At 43.0% G+C, this 19,869-nt stretch overlaps 1 protein-coding gene across 6 annotated transcripts in view; it reads left to right on the top strand.

Moving 5' to 3' along the window:
* The window catches only part of TMCC3 (transmembrane and coiled-coil domain family 3), a 271,622-nt gene that overhangs the window by 148,865 nt on the left and 102,888 nt on the right, over window positions 1-19,869 (top strand). Inside the window, exon 2 of one of the 6 annotated variants that reach the window (XM_049093919.1) lies at window positions 13,321-13,436. The exons of the other annotated variants lie outside the window; for them this stretch is intronic. Coding sequence (XP_048949876.1) covers window positions 13,428-13,436 — 9 coding nt within the window. The 5' untranslated portion in view covers window positions 13,321-13,427. The remainder of the gene's footprint in view (window positions 1-13,320; window positions 13,437-19,869) is intronic. 6 annotated transcript variants of the gene reach the window in all.

Below are 19,869 nucleotides of genomic sequence, written 5' to 3'. Positions count from 1 at the left end.
AAAAAAAAAAACACCTCAGTTCACTTACATAAATGAATATAAGAATACATCCTTCTCAGAGACAGATGTGGCTTCCCTTAGTCTGCACAGTTTTTGAGATTTCTCATGGAGATGGGAAGTTTTAATATGAGTATAATATGCATTAGTAATTAAATATGAATCTCTTATGCTGTTTAGATTTTAGATAAAACTGCCCTTAGCTTTTTTTTTTTTTTTAAGATTTTAAGTAATCTCCATACCCAGCCTGAGGCTCAAACTCAGAACGCTGAGATCAAGAGTCACATGCTCTACCAATTGAGCCAGCCGAGTGCCCCAAGAGTGCCCTTGATTTTAGATTGCTGACTCTGTGGCATATTGTGGACTATCCATCTTAGTGGTTCATCTTGGAGGTAAATGGCTTGACTTGAAAGGCCATAGGGATTATTCTCCCATCTTTTTGTGTGTTAGGTAGTCTGAAACATGCTGACCAGGATGATAATTGGGACACTTTCTACCAGGAATCAACCACTTGGAATTAACTGTCCTCTTTGTTATTGTACTCTGTGTACTACAGGTGAAACCCAGAATACACGAACAACAGTTCTTAGGTCTATATGCAAGAAAAATGAGCGTATACATATATCCACCAAAAAGACATGTAGAAGGGTATTTATAGCACCCTTCTTCATAAAGGCTCCAAACTAATAACAAATAGGCATCAACAGGGAAATGGATAAAATAAGTTGTGGTTCACTCATATAGTGAAATACTTCACAGCAATAAAAGCAGTGAACTGATTATTAAAATAATGAGCTAGGGGCGCCTGGGTGGTTCATTGGTTGAGTGGCCAACTCTTCTTTTTGGCTGGGATCATGATCTCTGGGTGGTGAGATCAAGACCAACATTGAGCTGTGCCCTCAGTACAGAGTCTGCTTGTCCCTCTCCCTGCCCTTGTCCCCACTCATACACTTTCTCTCTCAAATAAATTTTAAAAAATAAAATAAAATAATGAGCTAATGACACATGCAAAACTATAGATGAATCTCAAAGATATTATGTTGGGTAAAAGAAGCCAGACACAAAAAGAGTACCTGTATGAAGTTCAGGGACAGGTAAAATGAACTGATGGTGAGAGAATTTTTTTTTTAAAGATTTTATTTATTTATTCATGAGAGACACAGAGAGAGAGAGAGAGAGAGAGAGAAAGAGGCAGAGACACAAGTAGAGGGAGAAGCAGGCTCCATGCAGGGAGCCCAATGTGGGACTTGATCCTGGGTCTCCAGGATCACACCCTAGGCTGAAAGCGACGCTAAACCGCTGAACCACCCAGGTTGCCCATGGTGAGAGAAATTAAAAGAAAAAAAAAAAAAAAGATTATGCCTTTTATGCTGGAATGGGGTTAGGGAGGTATTGATTTAGAAGACTTGTAATGAAACCTTCTGGGGAGTCGAAAATTTCTTTATTTTTGTTGTTTTGAAGATTTATTTATTTAGAGAGAGAGCACAAGTGGGAGGAGCAGGTAAAGGGAGGGAGAATCTTAAACAGACTCCATGCTGAGCATGGAGACTGATATAGGGCTTGGTCCTACAACCCTGAGATCACGACCTGAGCTGAAACCATGAATCAGATGCTCAACTGACTGAGCCACCCAGGCATCCTAGAAGTTGAAAATTTCTTATATTTTGATATGGATGGTGTTACAGAGATATACCTATATAAAAATTGTTCAGATTGCATGCTTTATTTTTTTTATTTTTATTTTTTTGATTGCATGCTTTAGATTATGAGCTTGACCTACCTAGCTTCTTATATATTATACTTAAATAAAAATGTTTGTTTGTTTGTTTGTTTGTTTTAGAAAGTATATTGAGTGCTAAAGCCAAACTCTGACAAATGTAGCAAGGATGATACCAGAAAAACATAATGAAACATTTACCTTACTACAGAGTATGCTGACAGATAAAATCTTTCTGGAGAGTTTGTCAGTGTGGATTAAAAAAAACCTTAGGCAGGGTTTAGGGGACACCTGGTTGGTTCAGTTGGTAAAGCATGCAACTCTTGATCTTGGAGTCCTGAGTTTGAGCCCCATGATGGGGAGTAGACTATACTTAAAAAAAATTTTTTTTAATCCTAAAAAAAAAACCCACTTTAGGAATAAGGTTTTGACCGTTGACACTTTTGACATAGCGATGTCCTATAGAAATCATTAAGAACTTATGTACAGGTTTATCTATAAGGGTGTTTATTTTAGTGCCCTTGTGAACACTGAGCATTTGGAAACAATCCAGTGTTCAATTCTGAGAATGGATAAATATCCTGTGATAATATGCAACTATTTAAACAACATGGTGGAAGAGGGGGCTGTGTTTGTATTCATGTGTGTTTCTACTGAGGAAACATAATAGGCATAGTAAACAGACTCCAGAAAACTGTTCGCTTACTCAAAAAGTGGCTCTAGCAATGATGAAGACATTTGATATATGTATATGGAATCAAATAAAAAGTATTAATAGACATCTGATTATACATTATTCATCTCCCTGGAAGAAAAATATTATGGGTCTTAGATTTCTTCCTTTAATCTATTTATTCTCATATTCTTTGGTGTAGCCTTAGATTCAGTGTCTGTGTTTCTGATTCAAATTCAACAAATGAAATCTCATCTGTGGCCTCCAAACCCAAGTTTTCCTATCTAACAATTACTGGTTAAAGAAACTCTAGCCCTGAGGGGAGAAAAAAAAATCTGGAGGTATTTATGTTCCCGGATTTTAAGCTAGGCTCTAAAGCTTTAGTAATCATAATAGCATGGTATAAGCACAAACAGACACATAGACCAGTGGAACAGAATAGAGTCTAGAAACAAACCCACACCTCTATGGTCAATCAATCTAGATGAAACAGGAATGAGTATGCAACGGGAGAAAGACAGTCTCTTCCACATTGGTGCTGGGAAAACTGGACAGCTACATGCAAAAGAATGAAACTGGATCACTTTCTTACACCAGATACAAAAATAAACTAAAAATGGATTAAAGACCTAAATATGAGATCTGAAACCGTAAAATGCCTAAAAGAAAACATAGGCAGTAATTTCTCTGACATTGGCCATAGCAGTATATTTATGAATATGTCTCCTCAAGAAAGGAAACAAAAGCAAAAATAAACTATTAGGACTATACCAAAATAAAAAGCTTTTGAATAGCAAAGGAAACAATCAACAAAATGAAAAAGCAACCTACAAAATGGGAAATGAGCTATTCACAAATGATACATCTGATAAGGGATTAATGTCCAAAACACATAAAGAACTTACAGAACTCAACACCAGAAAAACAAATCTGATTTTAAAAAGGGCAGAGGATCTGAATGGATGGCGAGCAGACACATGCAAAGATGCTCAACATCACTCATCATCAGGGAAATGCAAATCAAAACCATAGTGAGATATCACCTCACACCTGTCAGAATGGCTAAAGACAAAAAGAAATAACATGTTGGTGAGGATGTGGAGAAAGAGGAGCCCTCATACACTGTTGGTGGGAATGCAAACTGGTGCAACCACTGTGGAAAACAGTGTGGATTCTCCAAAAATTAAAAATAGAACTACCCCATAATCTAGTAATCACACCATGAGTATTTATTCAAAGAAAATAAAAGACTAATTGGAAAAGATATATGCCCCCCTCTCTTAATTGCAGGATTACTTACAACAGCCAAGATAGGGAAGCAACCTAAATGTCCATCGATAGAATGAATAAAGATGTGGTGTGTGTTCATGTGTGTACGTGTGTATCTTAGGAAGGAAGTAATTTTCAGTGGGCAAAGGAAGAATCACCTTATTTTTAAGGTTTCCTTGTATTCAATCATTTTTTTTTTAACTTCTCAGAAACTCAATTTCTGCATCTGTAAAATGGAAATTGCCTTAGTAGTACGGGATAAGTTAGTGTCTGACACATCTAAAAGTAATAAAATACTGTATGTCAACTGTAGCTCAAGTAAGAAAATAGTGTGTGGCATGAGGCAAGTACTCAGTAAGTTGTAACTCTATATATCTCTGTGTACACATGCATAATAATTCACATTGATATAGCTCTATGTATGCATCTTTTTTTTTTTAAAGTAAGCTCTATGCCTAATAGGCTCGAACTCATGACCCTGAGTTGTTATTAGGTTTTCACCTCCTACCTGGTACCATATTTGGCCACACTAGGCCCCATGATTTTTGCCTGAAGTCCCTTTTTTGGTTTGTCATAGATGGCAAAAAAAAAAAAAAGAAAAGCTTTGGTCTTGTTTTATTCTCCAGGCCACATCAAACTGGGATTTCCATAGAATTACAGATATTTTCTTGGAAAATTAAATGTGACAACAGCAGGTTTTAAACTTTTTCAAAACTTCTTAATCAAGAGAATTCTTACCTCATTCATTCATTCGTTCCACAAATATTTACTGAATACCAGTCATAACTTGCACATAGAGCTAGATGCTGAGAACATAGTGAACAAAGCAAAAAGAAGCCTCCTTGATTCGTGGAGATCATATTCTGCTGGAGGTGCCCTCAGTGTGTCGCTCCTGCTGCTGCTCCAGAAACTCTGGAAGCCTCAGCCCGCATCCCCCTGCTGTGGATGAACGAGTCTTGGAGGTCAGCCCCCCACCTGCTTTGTGGGGGCACAGCTGTTCGCTTCCAGGCAAAGAGGCCCTCCACCTCCTCCACCCTGCCGGACTTCTAAATGGATCAGCGGGTTTGCAGCCCATGCCATCCGGAACCCTCTCTCCAGGAATCCAGAAATTCCATTGACCTGAACTTCTTGTCACACAAAACCTTGACTGAAGACGTAGGGGAAAAAAATCCTTAAACAAATACCAAGTTTGTTCACATGACTTCTTTGTGATGTGAAAGGAAAATGTGTCAGCCCCCTTTGGCATGAACCAGAGAGATTTTCAGGGAAGGGTGAGGGACTCTAGTCCAGAATCTCTTCAGATTCTTGAAACCGCAAGGATTATTGCAAAGATAAAAAGCAAAAGCAAACACTAAAGCTGTGAACAAAGAGGGAACACAAAGAGGGGAAATCCTTCTTGGAAACCAGCTTTCCTCCAGAGGAGGAAAACAGAAACGTGCTAAACCATTGTGTCAGCCCGAGTACTGGAGTACTGAACGCACAGGGCCTTGGCGTGGTGCCTCCTTGCTCCCCGGCTCCCTGAGGCAATGGCCAAGGCCGTGTTTTTAGTTGGAAATTATTGTTTGGCTGCTGGGGCGGGGATTGACATCACGGACTCGGCTCCATGGGGGAGCGGGGACAACAACACTAAGTGGGAAGGTGACTCCGGGAGTGGGGTGAGCAGGCGTGAGAGGGCCGGGTCCAGGGAGAGCGCGCAGGCCAGCTGGCGGGGAGCAGTCGCTCCTCCTGAGTCACACGTGTGCTCACTGAAGCGGTAGTTGCTCAGTGCACACTCGGTGCGTCAGGGCGAGCTGGACTCTGGGGGAGCAGCTAATGGTCCACAAGCCCCACCTTTGCCAGACGGTGCTCTGGGCTTTGGGCCGAATCCCTCAGCGCCCTGAGAACTGTGTCCCAGGGCCCCCAGGGGGTGGGCCGGCCTCCAACGCGGGTCTTTCTTATTCCAGAGCAGACTGTCTGCCTGTTTTGGAATCTCTGTCCTGTTGTGGTTCTGGTCTGGCTTTGACTTTTAATCACTGCTGAACTCTCTATATTCTGTCGTGCGTTGCTCCTCCTCTTCTGATCCTTGGACGCTCTGTCAGGCCCCCAGGTGCTCCTGGCCCACAGAACCACAGTCTTGGGCAATACGAATCAGTCTGCGTTCTCTCTCCAGCTCCTAATTTTTCCCCGTAGCTTCTGAATGGGTGTCAGGTCTGAGCTCTGAATGCTGCTTTCTGTTGCCCAGTATTGTTTTCTGAAGTCCTCCCAGGATGGACACAGAGGCCTCCTCCCTCCATACTGAATTTAGTATAAACCAGAAGGAAAGCAGAGAAAGAGACTCAGTGAGTTGCTAATGATACTCTAGGATTTTAACTCTTTGCATTCCCAAGTCAAATTCTATTTGAAAGACAGACAGATGTGTTTACATGATAAAACAAGGGTCCCTGTTTGTTTCAGAACACTATAAAGCAAGGGTTATAGAAGAATCATAAATAAGCATGATTGTGAAAACTCTGAAATTATAAGACATTATGTGTATCTTTTTTTTTTCCATATCTTTAATCATTCATTTATTCAACTGGTAGTTATTGAGCACCTACTATGTACCAAACGCTGCGGTTCTGGGGATACATTCAACAGCAAGCAAAGCAGACAAAAAAGTCGTGCTTTTACAGAATGGTGAATGCTGGGGGAGACAAACAATAAACTTAAGTAAGCAGATTGTATGATTTGTTACAAAGCAACAAGTGCTAAGAAGTAAAATAAAGCAGGGTAGAGAAAGAGGGAGAATCTGGATGTGGTTGCAATGCAGCTTTACTCAGGGAGGCCAAGGAAAGCGTCACTGAAAAGGTGATGTTTGGTTAAAGACATGAAGAGATGGAGTTTAGATATCGTGGGGGAGAGCATCCTGGGCAGAGGGAACAGCAAACCCGAAGCCCTGAGAAAGTATGCCTGGTGTATATTCTAGGGAAGGTCATTTCAGCTTGGCTGGAGCTCAGAAGGGGAAGGTAGGAGGTGAGGTCTGACTGTGTAGGTCTCTGTAGGATTTTAGCTTTTCTCTGAGATGGGAGCCATTAAAGGGTTTTGAGCATGACTGACAAGATTTGTTTTGTTTTACACTTTTTAAGTTTAAATTCAATTTGCCAACATATAGTGTAACACCCAGTGCTCATCCCATCAAGTGCCCTCCTCAGTACCTGTCCCCAAGTTACCCCATCCCCCTGCCTACCTCCCCTTCCTAACTCCCAGAGTTAGGAGTCTCTCATGGTTTGTCTCCCTCTCTAATTTTTCCCACTCAGTTCCCCTCCTCTCCCTTATAATCCTTTTCACTGTTTCCCATATTCCACATATGAGTGAAACCATATGATGATTGTCCTTCTCCGATTGACTTATTTCACTCAGCATCATACCCTCCAGTTCCATCCACATCGAAGCAAATGGTGGGTGTTCGTAGTTTCTAATGGCTGAGTAACATTCCATTGTATGTATAGATCACATCTTCTCTATCCATTCATCTGTAGAAGGACATTGTGGCTCCTTCCACAGTTTGGCTATTGTGGAAGTTGCTGCTATGAACATTGGGGTGCAAGTGTCCTGGCGTTTCACTACATCAGTATCTTTGGGGTAAATCCCCAGCAGTGCAATTGCTGGTTTAGTTGTAACACAGGTTAACAAGGTCGAGAGAGGGATTTTTAAGGATGGAGAACATTAACAGTACGTTGCTGTGCTCCTGGAAATAATGCATGGAGAGAGAAAATGTGATGATGTAGGAAGGACAGGGGAGAATTGTTGGCGGGAGGCACTCGAATAGGAAGGCTGGCTGGGGGCACCTGGGTGGCTCAGAGGTTGAGCGTCTGCCTTTTCAGCTCAGGGTGTGATCCCGGGGTCCTGAGATTGAGTCCCCCATCAGGCTCCCCGCAGGGAGTCTGCTTCTCCCTCTGCCTGTGTCTCTGCCTCTCTGTGTCTTTCATGAATAAATAAAATCTTTTTTAAAAAAAAGAGGAACTTTAAAAAAAAAAAAAGGAAGGCTGGTTAGGACTCAGAGTAGAGGGAGAGGGGTTGACCTCAGGATAACGGACAGGTCACTGAGAAAAGTAAATGAGAGCTCGTCAAAGTCATCATAGTAGTAGTATCATTATGAACAAATGGGTTTTCTTCTCTTTTTCACTATTTTCCCCTTGAAGTCCATCCAAGGACCTCACGACTAAATGCAGTTTAAAAATCCTACCACCCGGGACATCTGGGTGGCTCAGTGGTTGGGTGCCTGCCTTCGGTTCAGGTTGTGATCCGGGGATCCAGGATTGAGTCCTGTGTCAGGCCCCCTGCAGGGAGCCTGCTTCTGCCTCTGCCTGTGTCTCTGCCTCTCTCTCAGTCTGTGTCTCTCATGAATAAATAAATAAATCTTTAAAAAAAATAAAATTAAAAAAATAAAAATCCTACCACCACCTCTTGGGGCACCCAGCTGCCTCAGTCGGAAGAGTATGTGACTCTTGATCTTGGGGTTGGGAGTTCAAGCCCCATAGTGGGCGTAGAGAATGCTTAAAAAAAGTCTTAAAAAAAAATTTCTACCACTTCTTGCCCGTAATTTAAATAAGACATCCAGTACTCTTAACAGGGTTCAGCTTATTTTGTCCAGAGGAAAAACCATGTATTAAAAACAACAATGACCACAAATAATATCCCTGCTGATGATATTTCCCTGGTGTTCTTAATGTGTTTTCACAGGATATCCCAGATGAAGCAAATGCCTTTCTGTCCTTGAATGCAGTACAATGCATCCTGCCCCAGACTGTATTACATTTTGTTAGCCAGATCCAAACCACTCAGGTTCTTCCAGGAAGTGTGTTTCTAAAAATTTCCAAAGCCTTTATAGAGAGTTCTCATGTGCCTACATACACAGATTTGTAATGAGTAAGCGCTAGAAGGTTCTTTATGTCTTCGCTAAATTGTCTGAAGCCTCGAGGGCTGTTAGAAGTGAAATTATTCTGAATTTCCAGTTTGGTTATCAAATCTCTTTATTTTTATTAAAGAGTAGAGTTATTCCCTTAGCCATCATTCATCTTACCCCTAGCAATCCTTCTTTGTAATTATAGCTCCTGATTCAGCAAACCAAGGTTATCACACGAATGTATGTAGGAACTCGCAAATCTGTTACTATCTGCCTAACGCACTAAACACCAGAGAATATTTTTGAAATTCCCTATCATATGCCACTTCAAGGAAAGTATACTAACCTTCCTCTAGGTTATAGGTGGAATACTAGCTTATCTGAAGAGGGATGCACTAGAATTGAACATAAATATAGGGAAGACCCTCATCACAGTGTACTTCTTAAATGAATGAATGTGTATTCAATTGGCATGATAAAGTCTCTATTTACCTCCAACTATTTCAAGAGATTGACCTGGGCCTCGAATATGAAATCCTGCAGAAAAAGTGAGAACTGCTTGAAACCAACAGCACAGAAGACTGAATTGTATTTTTGAATGTGTCCAACAGTGTATTGAATGTGTATTTTGAATGTGTCTCTGTCAAGTTGGGCATGTGGCTTGGCCTCTCTGGTCCTCAGTTTTACCATGAAAAATGAGGGGATTTGACTAAAACTGTAGTTTGTAACATGTGAAGGGGATAGGGATTTTCTTTTTCTTAAAAAGATTTTTATTATTTCTTTCTTTATTTATTTACTCATGAGAGATACAGAGAGAGGGGGGCAGAGACATAGGCAGAGGGAGAAGCAGGCTCCATGTAGGGAGCCCGATTCAGGACTTGATCCCAGGACCCTGGAATCACACCCTGAGCCAAAAGCAGACGCTCAACCACTGAACCACCCAGGCATCTCTTTTTTATGTATTTATTTTATTTATTTTTTTTTTGGGGGGGGGCGGTTTCTTATTTCCCTCAAAAGAAGCCAGGGGTTCTAACAGCTAGCTCATTCCTTTTACATTATACTGGCGCTCAGCTTTAAGCTACTTCAACACTGATAAATTTGGTGATTCCAACTTTTAAAGTAGTTTTCAAATTGTGATGGTTTTAGAAGCAGATTTGCACCCGCCCATCCCTACTGCCACCCATGTGCCATATCTATTCAGCTGTCTCTGAAGAGTTTGGGATCAAAATCCTACATTATACCAATGGTTGCACAACTCTGTGAATATACTAAAAACCTTTTAATTGTACATGTTAGATGGGTGAATGGTATATGGCATGTGGTATATGAATATCTTTAAAAAGCTAAGTCAGAATTCTTTTGCTTGCAGGTGACAGAAACCTACTCAAAGTGACTCACACATTAAAAGGGGGAGTTAAGGAGCGCCTGAGTGGCTCAGTCAGTTAAATATCTGCCGTCAGCTCAGATCATGATCCTAGGATTGAGCCCCATGTCAAGGTCCCTGCTCAGCAGGTTGCCTCCTTCTCTCTCTCCTTCTACTCGCACCCCTTGCTCATTTGCTCACACTGTCTTTGTCTCTCTCTCTCTCTCTCTCTCTCTCTCTCTCTCTCTCAAATAAATAGATAAACAAAATCTTAAAAAAAAATTAAAAGGGCAATTAAAAACCCATGTCATTGGAAGATCCCACACAAGACAGATTAGATTCCAGTCTCAAATAGCATGAAATCCAAGATGCACTTTCTCCATCTCTCAGCTCTCTCTCCTCTGTGGTAGCTCCATTATCAGGAAGACTTTCTCCACAAGTGGCCACAGCAATTTCTTAGCTTACATTTTTACCACGTTAGCAACTCCAGCAGAAACCTTTCCAGTGAAAGTTCTGGCATTGTGTGTCATTGGCTTGGTTTGGGTCACATAACCATTCAATAATAACAACACTCATCTAACACTTACTGTGAACTGACTTTATTCTTGCAACATCCCATTTTATAGATGAAGAAATGAAGGCACAGGGAGGTTAAGTAACTTGCTCAGGGTCACATGGAAATGGGTTTAGGAGCTGGGATTTGAAACTCAGGTAGTCTGGCCCTGAAGTTTGTGGTCTCCCTGGTCTTAAGTGGTGTGCTGCCTCTAGTCACGAGAGTGAACGGAAGGGAATGTCCTGACTGCTAGTCCTGGAGCAGATCCCACATTTGCAACTGCATTCTCTCCTAACAGCCTGTGTTCCAGGCCTTTGAAGATGTCAGATATAGATCATATCAGATGCTAAAGAATTTTAGAAGGGTCGGTGAGCACCCTCCACTTCAGAGACTGCAGCCATGTCTGCATCTTGTTCTCTGTAATCACCAGCATCATCCTGACTGTAGTCATTGGAATCGAAGCCTCTGGCCTCCTTGCCAGAATTTGAGCTATGTCCAGATCCTGGCCTATCTAAAGAAAATTATGCCAGGGGCACCTGGCTGGCTTGGTCGGTGGAGCATGTGACTCTTCTCGGGATTTGTAAGTCTGAGCTCCAAGTTGAGTGTAGAGATTACTTAAAAGTAAAATCTTTTCCAAAAAAAATTTATGCCACTATATACCCATTACCGTGGAACCCAAGGATTAGGCTTCAAACGAACATTAGTTTTTTTTATAATGCAGATGTAGAGTTAGAAAATTAGAAGAAGGCTTCCGGTCTTTTTCTGATTCAGGAAATAAACGCACACACAATAGATACATCTAACATGTTGATCGCTGGCCCTGTTTTTCCGAGTGTGGTTCCCAGGACCACTGGTATTGGAATCACCTGGGATACTTTTTATTAAATCATAGTATCCTGCAGTGGGCCCAAGAATATGCATTTGTTAGACACCTGAATTGATTGTTACGCTCACTCGGGTTTGAGAGTCTCCTTGTCAGTAGCTGGGGAAAACTGGCTAAGATCTTAGATGAAGGACCTTAGGCGTCCCAAGCTGAACCCAAGGCAGCAGCCATAGGGGACATTAAGGACGGGTGGGGCAAAGGAGAAGCTCACAATCCTAGGTTCCAAGCAGCTTTGATTGTTAGTACCTCTGCAGTTCGCATCTCTTCACCCCTCGTGTTCAGAGGTGTGGGTGCCTGTGTTCTAGCTCTGTCGGGCAGAAAAGAATAGCACTAACAGTACCCTTCGGTAAAGAATTTTTCAGATGAGGGGATCTCTGGGTGGTTCAGCAGTTCAGCGCCTGCCTTTGGCCCAGGGTGTGATCCTGGAGTCCTGGGATTGGGTCCTGCGTCGAGCTCCCCGCAGGGAGCCTGCTTCTCCCTCTGCCTGTGTCTCTGCCCCTCTCTCTCTCTCTCTCTCATGAATAAATAAATAAAATCTTTTAAAAAAAGATTTTTTTAGATGAAAAAATTGCTCCTGTAAACACATTACAACCAACAATAGCTCTAGTAATATTAATAGTAGTAATTGTTAAATAAGAGCTGACGTTTACCAGATGCACTGTACTGGGCACTTTATATGCATTATCCATCCCATTGTGTCCTTTCAGTCACCTTACAAATGGGTAAGAGCTGGTGTTATTTCCATTATCAGACAAGGAGGCTGACACACAGACATTAAGTAACTAATTTCACATCACAAACCTGGAGGCAGGGTTGGAGCTGATGGGGTTCAGGACACACTACCCCCCAATATGGCACCTTGGCATAATTGAATATTTTAAGCTGAAGGAGTTGGAGAACCTAGGAGAAGCAGGAAGGTTACTCTGAACTCTCTCCACCCCCCCCACCCCACCCCCGCACCTCCGTCCGCCAAACAGGTCTTCAGACCTTCTGTGAGAGAAGCCCTTCCCATACCCAGAGGAAAGAAGCATCTTTATCTCTGAAGACAAGGGGACCCTGGAAGAGTCCTAACAAACAGACCTTGCTAAATCTCCCCCAGGTTACTACACTGACCTTCTACTCCGTGACCTGTCACGTTGCCCCATGACTGTCCTCTCTCTTCATCAAGCCTCAGGGTAGAAGTACTCAGGTTTAACTACTTCATCATCAGTTTACTTTTCAGACCCAGCCAGGGACCTTAAGAGGGTCAAGGAAGACTTCCCTTCCCTGTGGGTCTCATTCCCACCGTGTCTACTTAACATCAGAGCCCATCCATCTGCTTTCAGCCTTTGAGCCATACTGCTATGTTCTCTCAGCAAGAATCTGTGATTCTCCATGAGACCAAAATTCAGAGAATCTGAAGAAATGCTGACTGCAGCACACGTAACTTTATAATAAACTTACTTAAAAAAAAAAAAGACACCCCCCCTCCCCTGCAACCTGGACTCATCATTCTAAGAGATCTATCTGATGTGCACAGAGGCAGTTCTTTTATGTCTCAGACACCTGGTCACCAAAATTAGGAGACAGTGGTTCTCTGGGTTCTGTGGGCCCCTTCTGTGCTTCTAGAAAGTAGGTCAGATTTCTCCTACTTCCCTGGGTCTTGGATTCTCAGCTTTGGAAGACCGGTTATAGTTGCTTCTCTTGATCTGTTGTAAAGCCTTTTTTCCTGGATTACGGATAGAGAGGGAGAGCAAGCCTGGAAAGACCAGCCACAGGGATCTGTCTAGAAATGTGTAAGACCACCCCGCATTAGTTTTGCTTAAATTCAAGGACCCACTTTGAGCTAAGCCCAGAGTTAATATAATGGGACTTCCAAGGATATACTACGACCTCAGAAATTCCTGAAGCGGATGGGACCCGAAGGCAGCATATGGTAGAGTGAGCTCTGGAGTCAGACTGCTCTGGCCCCAGTCCAGTGCCCCCATTGCCTTTTACAGTACTTTATCTTTCTCCACACAGGTTTTCTCACCTGCAAAAGGGAGTAATAGTAGCATATTCGCATGGAGGTCATCGCGAGCATTAAATGAAATAAAATTTATAAAGTGTTTCACACGGTTCCCGTCCCAATGTGCTCGGTAAGCAATCTTATTACCAGCTCTTATCACTGTTGTAACCAAAATATTATCTGTGGCAGGAGGAAGGAGATACTGCTTCTGGTAATTGAGGAAGACTTCTCTGAGAAGCATTTGATCTGGTCCCAGAAGGGAGGAATTTCTGTGAGAGAGGAGTGGATGATTCCATCCAGCAGGAACATAACCTGCCACGCAGAGATGGGGCAGGCCAGGTGTGTGTGTAGGGAGTGGTGGGTGATGCAGAAGGGCGGACATACAGAGCGTGGGGCGAGCTGCAGAAAGGGAGGAGGGAAACACTGGTCAAGAGGTAATTTCTAGAAGGTCTCCAGTGGTGATCCTGATGCCAATCTCCCAGTCCACACCTCAGCCTTGGGGGTGAATAGCCAGTATAAAGAAGAACTGCACTGTTTTTTTGTTGTTGTTGTTTGTTTTTTATTTTTGTTTTTGCATTTGTAATACTTAGGGTCCTGGCCAGGGCTGATTTAGGAGGCTACCAGGATTACAACTTTTTTTTTTAAAATAAAGATTTTATTTATTCATTTGAGAGAGAGAGACAGAGAGAGAACATGAGCAGTGGGAGGGCAGAGGGAGAAGCAGGCTCCCCGCTGAGCTGAGAGCCCTACATGGGGCTCCATCCCAGGACCTGGAGATCATGACCTGAGCTGAAGGCAGACGCTTCACCAGCTGAGCCACCCAGGCACCCCATGGAGGCTACAGGGATTACTCCTGGGGCCACATGGCTCTCAACCCTTTCATAGGCCCTGAAAGCACCACTCTCCCCTCAGGCACAGGGCCCCGGGCAGCCCAGAGGACAGGGTGGTTTGGCTGTTGCTGTCATTGGCAGTCCAGGACTGGGAGAGGAAGGAGACCCAGTCTCAGTCTGCAGTGATGAAGAGGATGCCCAGAATTGTGCTGAGGCGGTGATTTTAGCTGCTGTCTGCTTGGATGTGGGATTGATTCCCTCCCACTCAGAGGTTCCTGGAGCCCAGAATGTTACATAAGTGAGACGCTTGATGCATTTGGTCTCTGTAACACTTAATCCACCACCTCCGCCCCCATTCCAACATTTTCAATATTTGTAATATACAGGGATAGCTAAAGGGCGGGACTTGAATGTTTTAACATTAAAAAAAAATTGAAAATGAAGTCCTAATGGTTTTCTTTGTTTGGAGAAGGCCATGGCCTTGTCTCCATAAGAAATGGGCTCAGTTGGGGAATGGGTACAGGGCTGGAGTCATGTGTGATCTTGCCCTAAGTGAGGCCCGGATTCTGAAGTGTTTAAGGAAGAGTCTCAAAGCTTGGCGGGTCTATAATTAGACTGGCCTTACAGGTTTTTCTTTGGTTAGTAAATGCACAAGCATTTAAGCTGTGGCAGGACTTGGGTACAGAGTTGTTACTTTGTCACATCCAGAGCAAACTGAAAATCAGTCACTTTTCAGAGTAGACATTGCCCCAAGCTTGGGTGTGGCTTAACCTGAATCACAGTGAACTTGCTTCAACAGCACCAGTTGCAGGAATAAAAAGCAAATATGCAGGTGTTTTAAATATATGACACGTGGAATTGTTAAGCAATCACTGAATCTTTTTCTCCTTTGAATCCGCTGGTGAATGTTTGTATACATATCCAAACAGAGGGCTTCTTGGCTGAGTATGTTCTAGGTGTGTTTAAATGCTCACCTTCAATCACAAGAAATCCTGGGAATACCTTGCGTTTGTATAAAACACATTTCTTGGCTCCACCTCATCTGAGCGGGCCCAGAACCAAGAGAGGCATTATAAATATGCTGACACTGAGCTTGGGCGACTTGCACGAGGTGTCAAGCAGTGGTTAGCCCAGACTGAGCAGCCAGCGAGGTTTTCTGCCTCCAGATCAGTGTCACAGAATAGTGGGGCTTGACTGATTTTTCTAAAGCCCTGATTCAGCTTCCCAAGAGAACTGGAGTAGGTCATCTTTTTGTTTCTTTGTTATGTTGACCCAATTACACATCTTCTTTTCTATAGATTTCTCCATCCTCTGGGATATGGAAAGCAAATTTTATGCATAACATAGGGTCTTTTTTTTAAACCAAAATGATAAGCAAAATCTGAATTTCTTTGGAATAGGAAACAGGGAAAAACAAATACCTTATCTATGCTGATTGCTCACATAGATATGCTAACCAAAACTCTGAAAAGAGTTGGGTTTTAGAAATTCAAATTATTTCGTTGTCACCTAAAATAGAACCTTCTTTCCCTTGAACCACTGGTCTAGCTCTCTCTCCATCCTCCTCTTCATAAGCCAGCTTTGGAGAGAGCTGGCTGCCTCCCTGTCCTCATTTCCTCCCCTCCCTTCTGTATCTCACTTTTCTTCAGCTTGGACATTGCCCAGGTTTTTGTTAAGGTCACCAGCATTAAGGTCTCCCTGTGAACCAATTCAGTGGACAGTTTTTAGAACTCAATACAATGCCTTTCTTAGCAAGACATAGTATATATATAGTGACCTTAGGAAAGTTACTTAGCTTCTCTAAATTATTTAGAAGGTGACGGTGGCACCTCCCTGGTAAGATTATAGCAGTGTTTAAATGAGATATTTTGCGGGAAGTGGGTGAACACAGTGATAAGCACTGAGCTACAGTGATAAGCAACAATAAATGCTAACCATTGTTTGTATCAGCGTGTTTTCCCCTTGGTTTCTGTGACTGTATTTTCTAGTTTGTCTCCTACACCTTTGGTCCTTTTGCTCTTCTTCTGTGGTATCATGAAATGTTGGAATTTATTCCACAAATAATTTAGCAAGTGCATATCTCATACCAGGAAACCTTTCTTGGCTTTAGGTATGTATATGGCAGTGAATAAAATCAAATTGCTGTCCTCATGGAGCTACATTTTGGGGTGGGAAATTATAAGAATTAATATACCAGGTGATGATTGATACATGTTAAATATAAATGTAGTATTAACATATAAATATAATATTATAAACTATGCATCAAGTGGACATAAAACAGGCATTAATAAGTTCCCAAAGGCAGGGAAAGGAAGATAGGTGGATATTGCAATTTAGGATAGGTGCTCAGGGAAGTCCTCACTGATTGGCTGATATTTATTTATTTATTCTTTTTTAAAGTTTTTATTTAAATTCCAGTTAACATACAGTATAACATTAGTTTCAGGTGTACAATATCGTGATTTCAGCACTTCCACTCATCACCCAGGGCTCACCATGACAGTGTACTCCTTAATCCCCATTACCTGTTTTACCTGTCCTCCACCCCCCTCCCTTCTGGGAACCCTTCGTTCTCTGTAGTTAAGAATCTGTTTCTTGGTTTGTCTTTTTCTTTGAGCCTTTATTTTCTTTCTTAAATTCCACATATGAGGGAGATTGTAAAGTTATTTGTCTTTCCCTGACTTATTTTGCTTAGCATAATAGTCTCTAGCTCCATCCATGTCATTGCAAATATTTTATTTTTATTTATTTATTTGAGGGAGAGTGTGAGCAGAGGGAGAAGGAGAGGCAGAGGGAGAGGGAGAGAGAATCTGAAGCAGACTCCGTGTTAAGTGCAGAGCCTCACTCTGGGCTCTTATCTCATGACCCCAAGATCATGACCTGAGAAGAAACCAAGAGTCAGACACTTAATCAGCTGAGCCACCCAGTCACCCCCCTGTTGTTGTAAATGGCAAGATTTCATTCATTTTTATGGCTGAATAATATTCCTGTGTGTGTGTCTGTGTGTGTGTGTGTGTGTGTGCACGTGCGTGTGTGTCCCTTATCCATTCATCAATTGGCAGACACTTGGGCTGCTTCCATAATTTGGCTATTGTAGATAGTGCTGCTTTATATATCGGGGCACATATATGCCTTTGAATTAGTACTTTTGTATTCTTTGGGTAAATACCTACTAGTGCAATTGCTGGATCATAGGATAGTTCTATTTTTAACTTTTTGTGAAACTCCATACTGGTTTCCACAGTGGGCACACTGGTTTGCATTCCCACTAAAAGTGCACAAGGGTCCCCCTTTCTCCACATCCTCACCAACAGCTGTTGTTTCTCGTGTTGTTGATTTTAGCCATTCTGACAGGTATGAACTGATATCTCATTATGGTTTTGATTTGCGTTTCCCTGATGATAACTGATGTTGAGCATCTTTTCATGTGTCTGTTGGCCATCTGGATGTGTTCTTTGAAAAATATCTATTTGGATCTTCTGATTGGCTGATATTCAACTAGAAACCTCAGGGAAGTGAGACAGTAATACATGTAGAAGATCTAGAGGAAGACCATTCCAGGTAAAGGAAGCAGCTGGTGCAAAGGCCCTGAAGTTTGGGAGTAGTTGGTATTTTTGAGGAACAGCAAAAAGCCAGTATGGCTGGAGTGGTGTGAGCCCAGTGGGAGGATAGTAGAGGTAGAGGTGAGGTTAGAGAAGTAGCTTAGAGTTAGGAGAGGGGCAGGGCAGATCATGTGGCCTTTTCCAGACACAGTAAGGACTTGGCTTTTACTCTGAGTGAAATTAGAAGCCATTGTAGGGTTTTGAGCAAAACAATGACATTAGTTTTAAAATAACCGCTGGGGTTTCTGGGTGGAGAATAGACTACTGAGGTGAGGGTAGAAGCAGAGAACAAGAGGAGAGGCTGTTTAAATCATCCAGCATCCCTCGGGGTCTGTCCCAGACCCTGTTCCCTGCTCCTGCTCTCTCTCCTAGCCCTACTTGGTACCAGATAATGTCTATGTGCCCACAGCTCCCAAACTGGACTCTTTGGCTCCTGCATCTCATCTGACTTCCAGCCTCCTTTATCAATCTCTCTGCTTCCATCTATACTTGGTGGCCCCTCTGTATGCCCAGGTATGCTGATAAAGTCAATTAGTGTATAGGGATTTATAAAATGGAGGCCGCACCAGGGGCCTGGTCCACGTCATGAATCTAAACCTTAATGTGGCTGGCACTAAGAAACATCTCACTGTCAAGAAAAAACAGTCATAAACCTACTCAGCTTTAGCTAGTTTACCTTGCCCCAAAACAGAGGACCCTGAAATGAAATCCTGGATCTCCTCACCGATCATTCGGTTTCCATGTTATCTCTTCTAACATTGGAGAGAACTCGCTCTTGCCCAAGATCCCTCAGGAAGAGTGCTCCACAGCTTGTGAGGTGCTGCACTCCTTCAGTCCATGGATGGTTTTCCCTCCAATAAAGGCATCAGGCTTGTTGCTAAATTGTTTTAGTTTTGTCACCGGACAATACCCATGCTCCTCCTTGCACCTTGTGGCTCCTTTGAGGTCCTACGTCTCAGTAAATGGCACCACCACCCAACCAGTTGCTCAGGATCCTCCTGGGAGCGTCCCTCCCTTCAGCATATCACATCCAGGGAACCCCAGGCCCATTGTTTCTGTCACACTATCAGCTCTCAGATGTTCTCTCAACACTGCACACTTTACCTCTTGCCTGTACTAGAGCAGTGGCTGCCTCGCTCCTTCCTCTGTATCTACTGGCCCCTCCAGCTGCAGAATGGTATTTTCCACAAAAAGGTACAACTCTGTGAGGAGCAGAGGCAAAGCGTCTTTCTGCAAAGATGTGCCTTTCTCACAGTGGAGGAACTTAGTAACAGGGACACATAACGTCTGGACTGTTGTCTTCTGGATTGTATTCCTGGGCTGCAGAGCTCCCCAAGGACAGTAGGCCTCCCACTCACATTTGCATGACCAGAATGCTCCTTCACAGAACGAAGAATGCTTTTGCCCCACGTATGAATTGTAACATCTTCCCTTGGCCACAGGAAGCTTCAAAACCAGCTAATGGTCTGGTTTTGAATAAAAATAGTTTTGTCTACACATGCTACTTCTCAGAGCACCCCACTACATAATAGGGGCTTTTTTAATTAAAAAAGAGGGGGTAGGTGTGGTACCTATGCATGTTCACCTATTTAGTTATATCAGAAAGAAACCGATTCTTCAGTTCCACCCCAACTGCAGCCAGAACGACCCAAAACAACCACAGATAATAATAAAAGTCTGATCACAAGACTTGCATGGTTAGAACTGATTCAGGGTTTCTGGTTGGCCTGGTGATATATTCTGGATCCCCTCATCTGGCCTACCGGGCCCTGTATGGTCTGGTGCTGGCCTTCTCTTCAGCTCCATCCCTTGTTCTCTCCAGCTACCCTAGGATAGATCCCCCTTTCTCAAGTGGATAGACGGTCCCCAACTTCTGATGGTTCCACTCACGATTTCGTAACTTTGCGATGATGTGAAAGCAATAGGCATTCCTTAGAAACCAGACCTCGGAATCTGCATTTCGATCGTTGCCCTGGCTAGTGATGTGCAGTAGGATGCGCCAGCGACAGGGGGGCAGCAGGAAGGGCCGCAGCTCCGCCCAGCCACGCGGTCTCCCGCCCAGGGGCCCGCAGCTCCTCTGCGTCCCCTTCATACGTTACACGGGGTGGCCAGCTCTCGCTACGAAGCA

This window comes from Canis lupus, chromosome 15 (genome assembly GCF_003254725.2).
Source record: "Canis lupus dingo isolate Sandy chromosome 15, ASM325472v2, whole genome shotgun sequence".
Classification (NCBI taxonomy): Eukaryota; Metazoa; Chordata; class Mammalia; order Carnivora; family Canidae; genus Canis; species Canis lupus.
The sequence above is the reverse complement of the archived record's forward strand: the minus strand, read 5'-3'. Positions and strand labels throughout refer to the sequence as shown.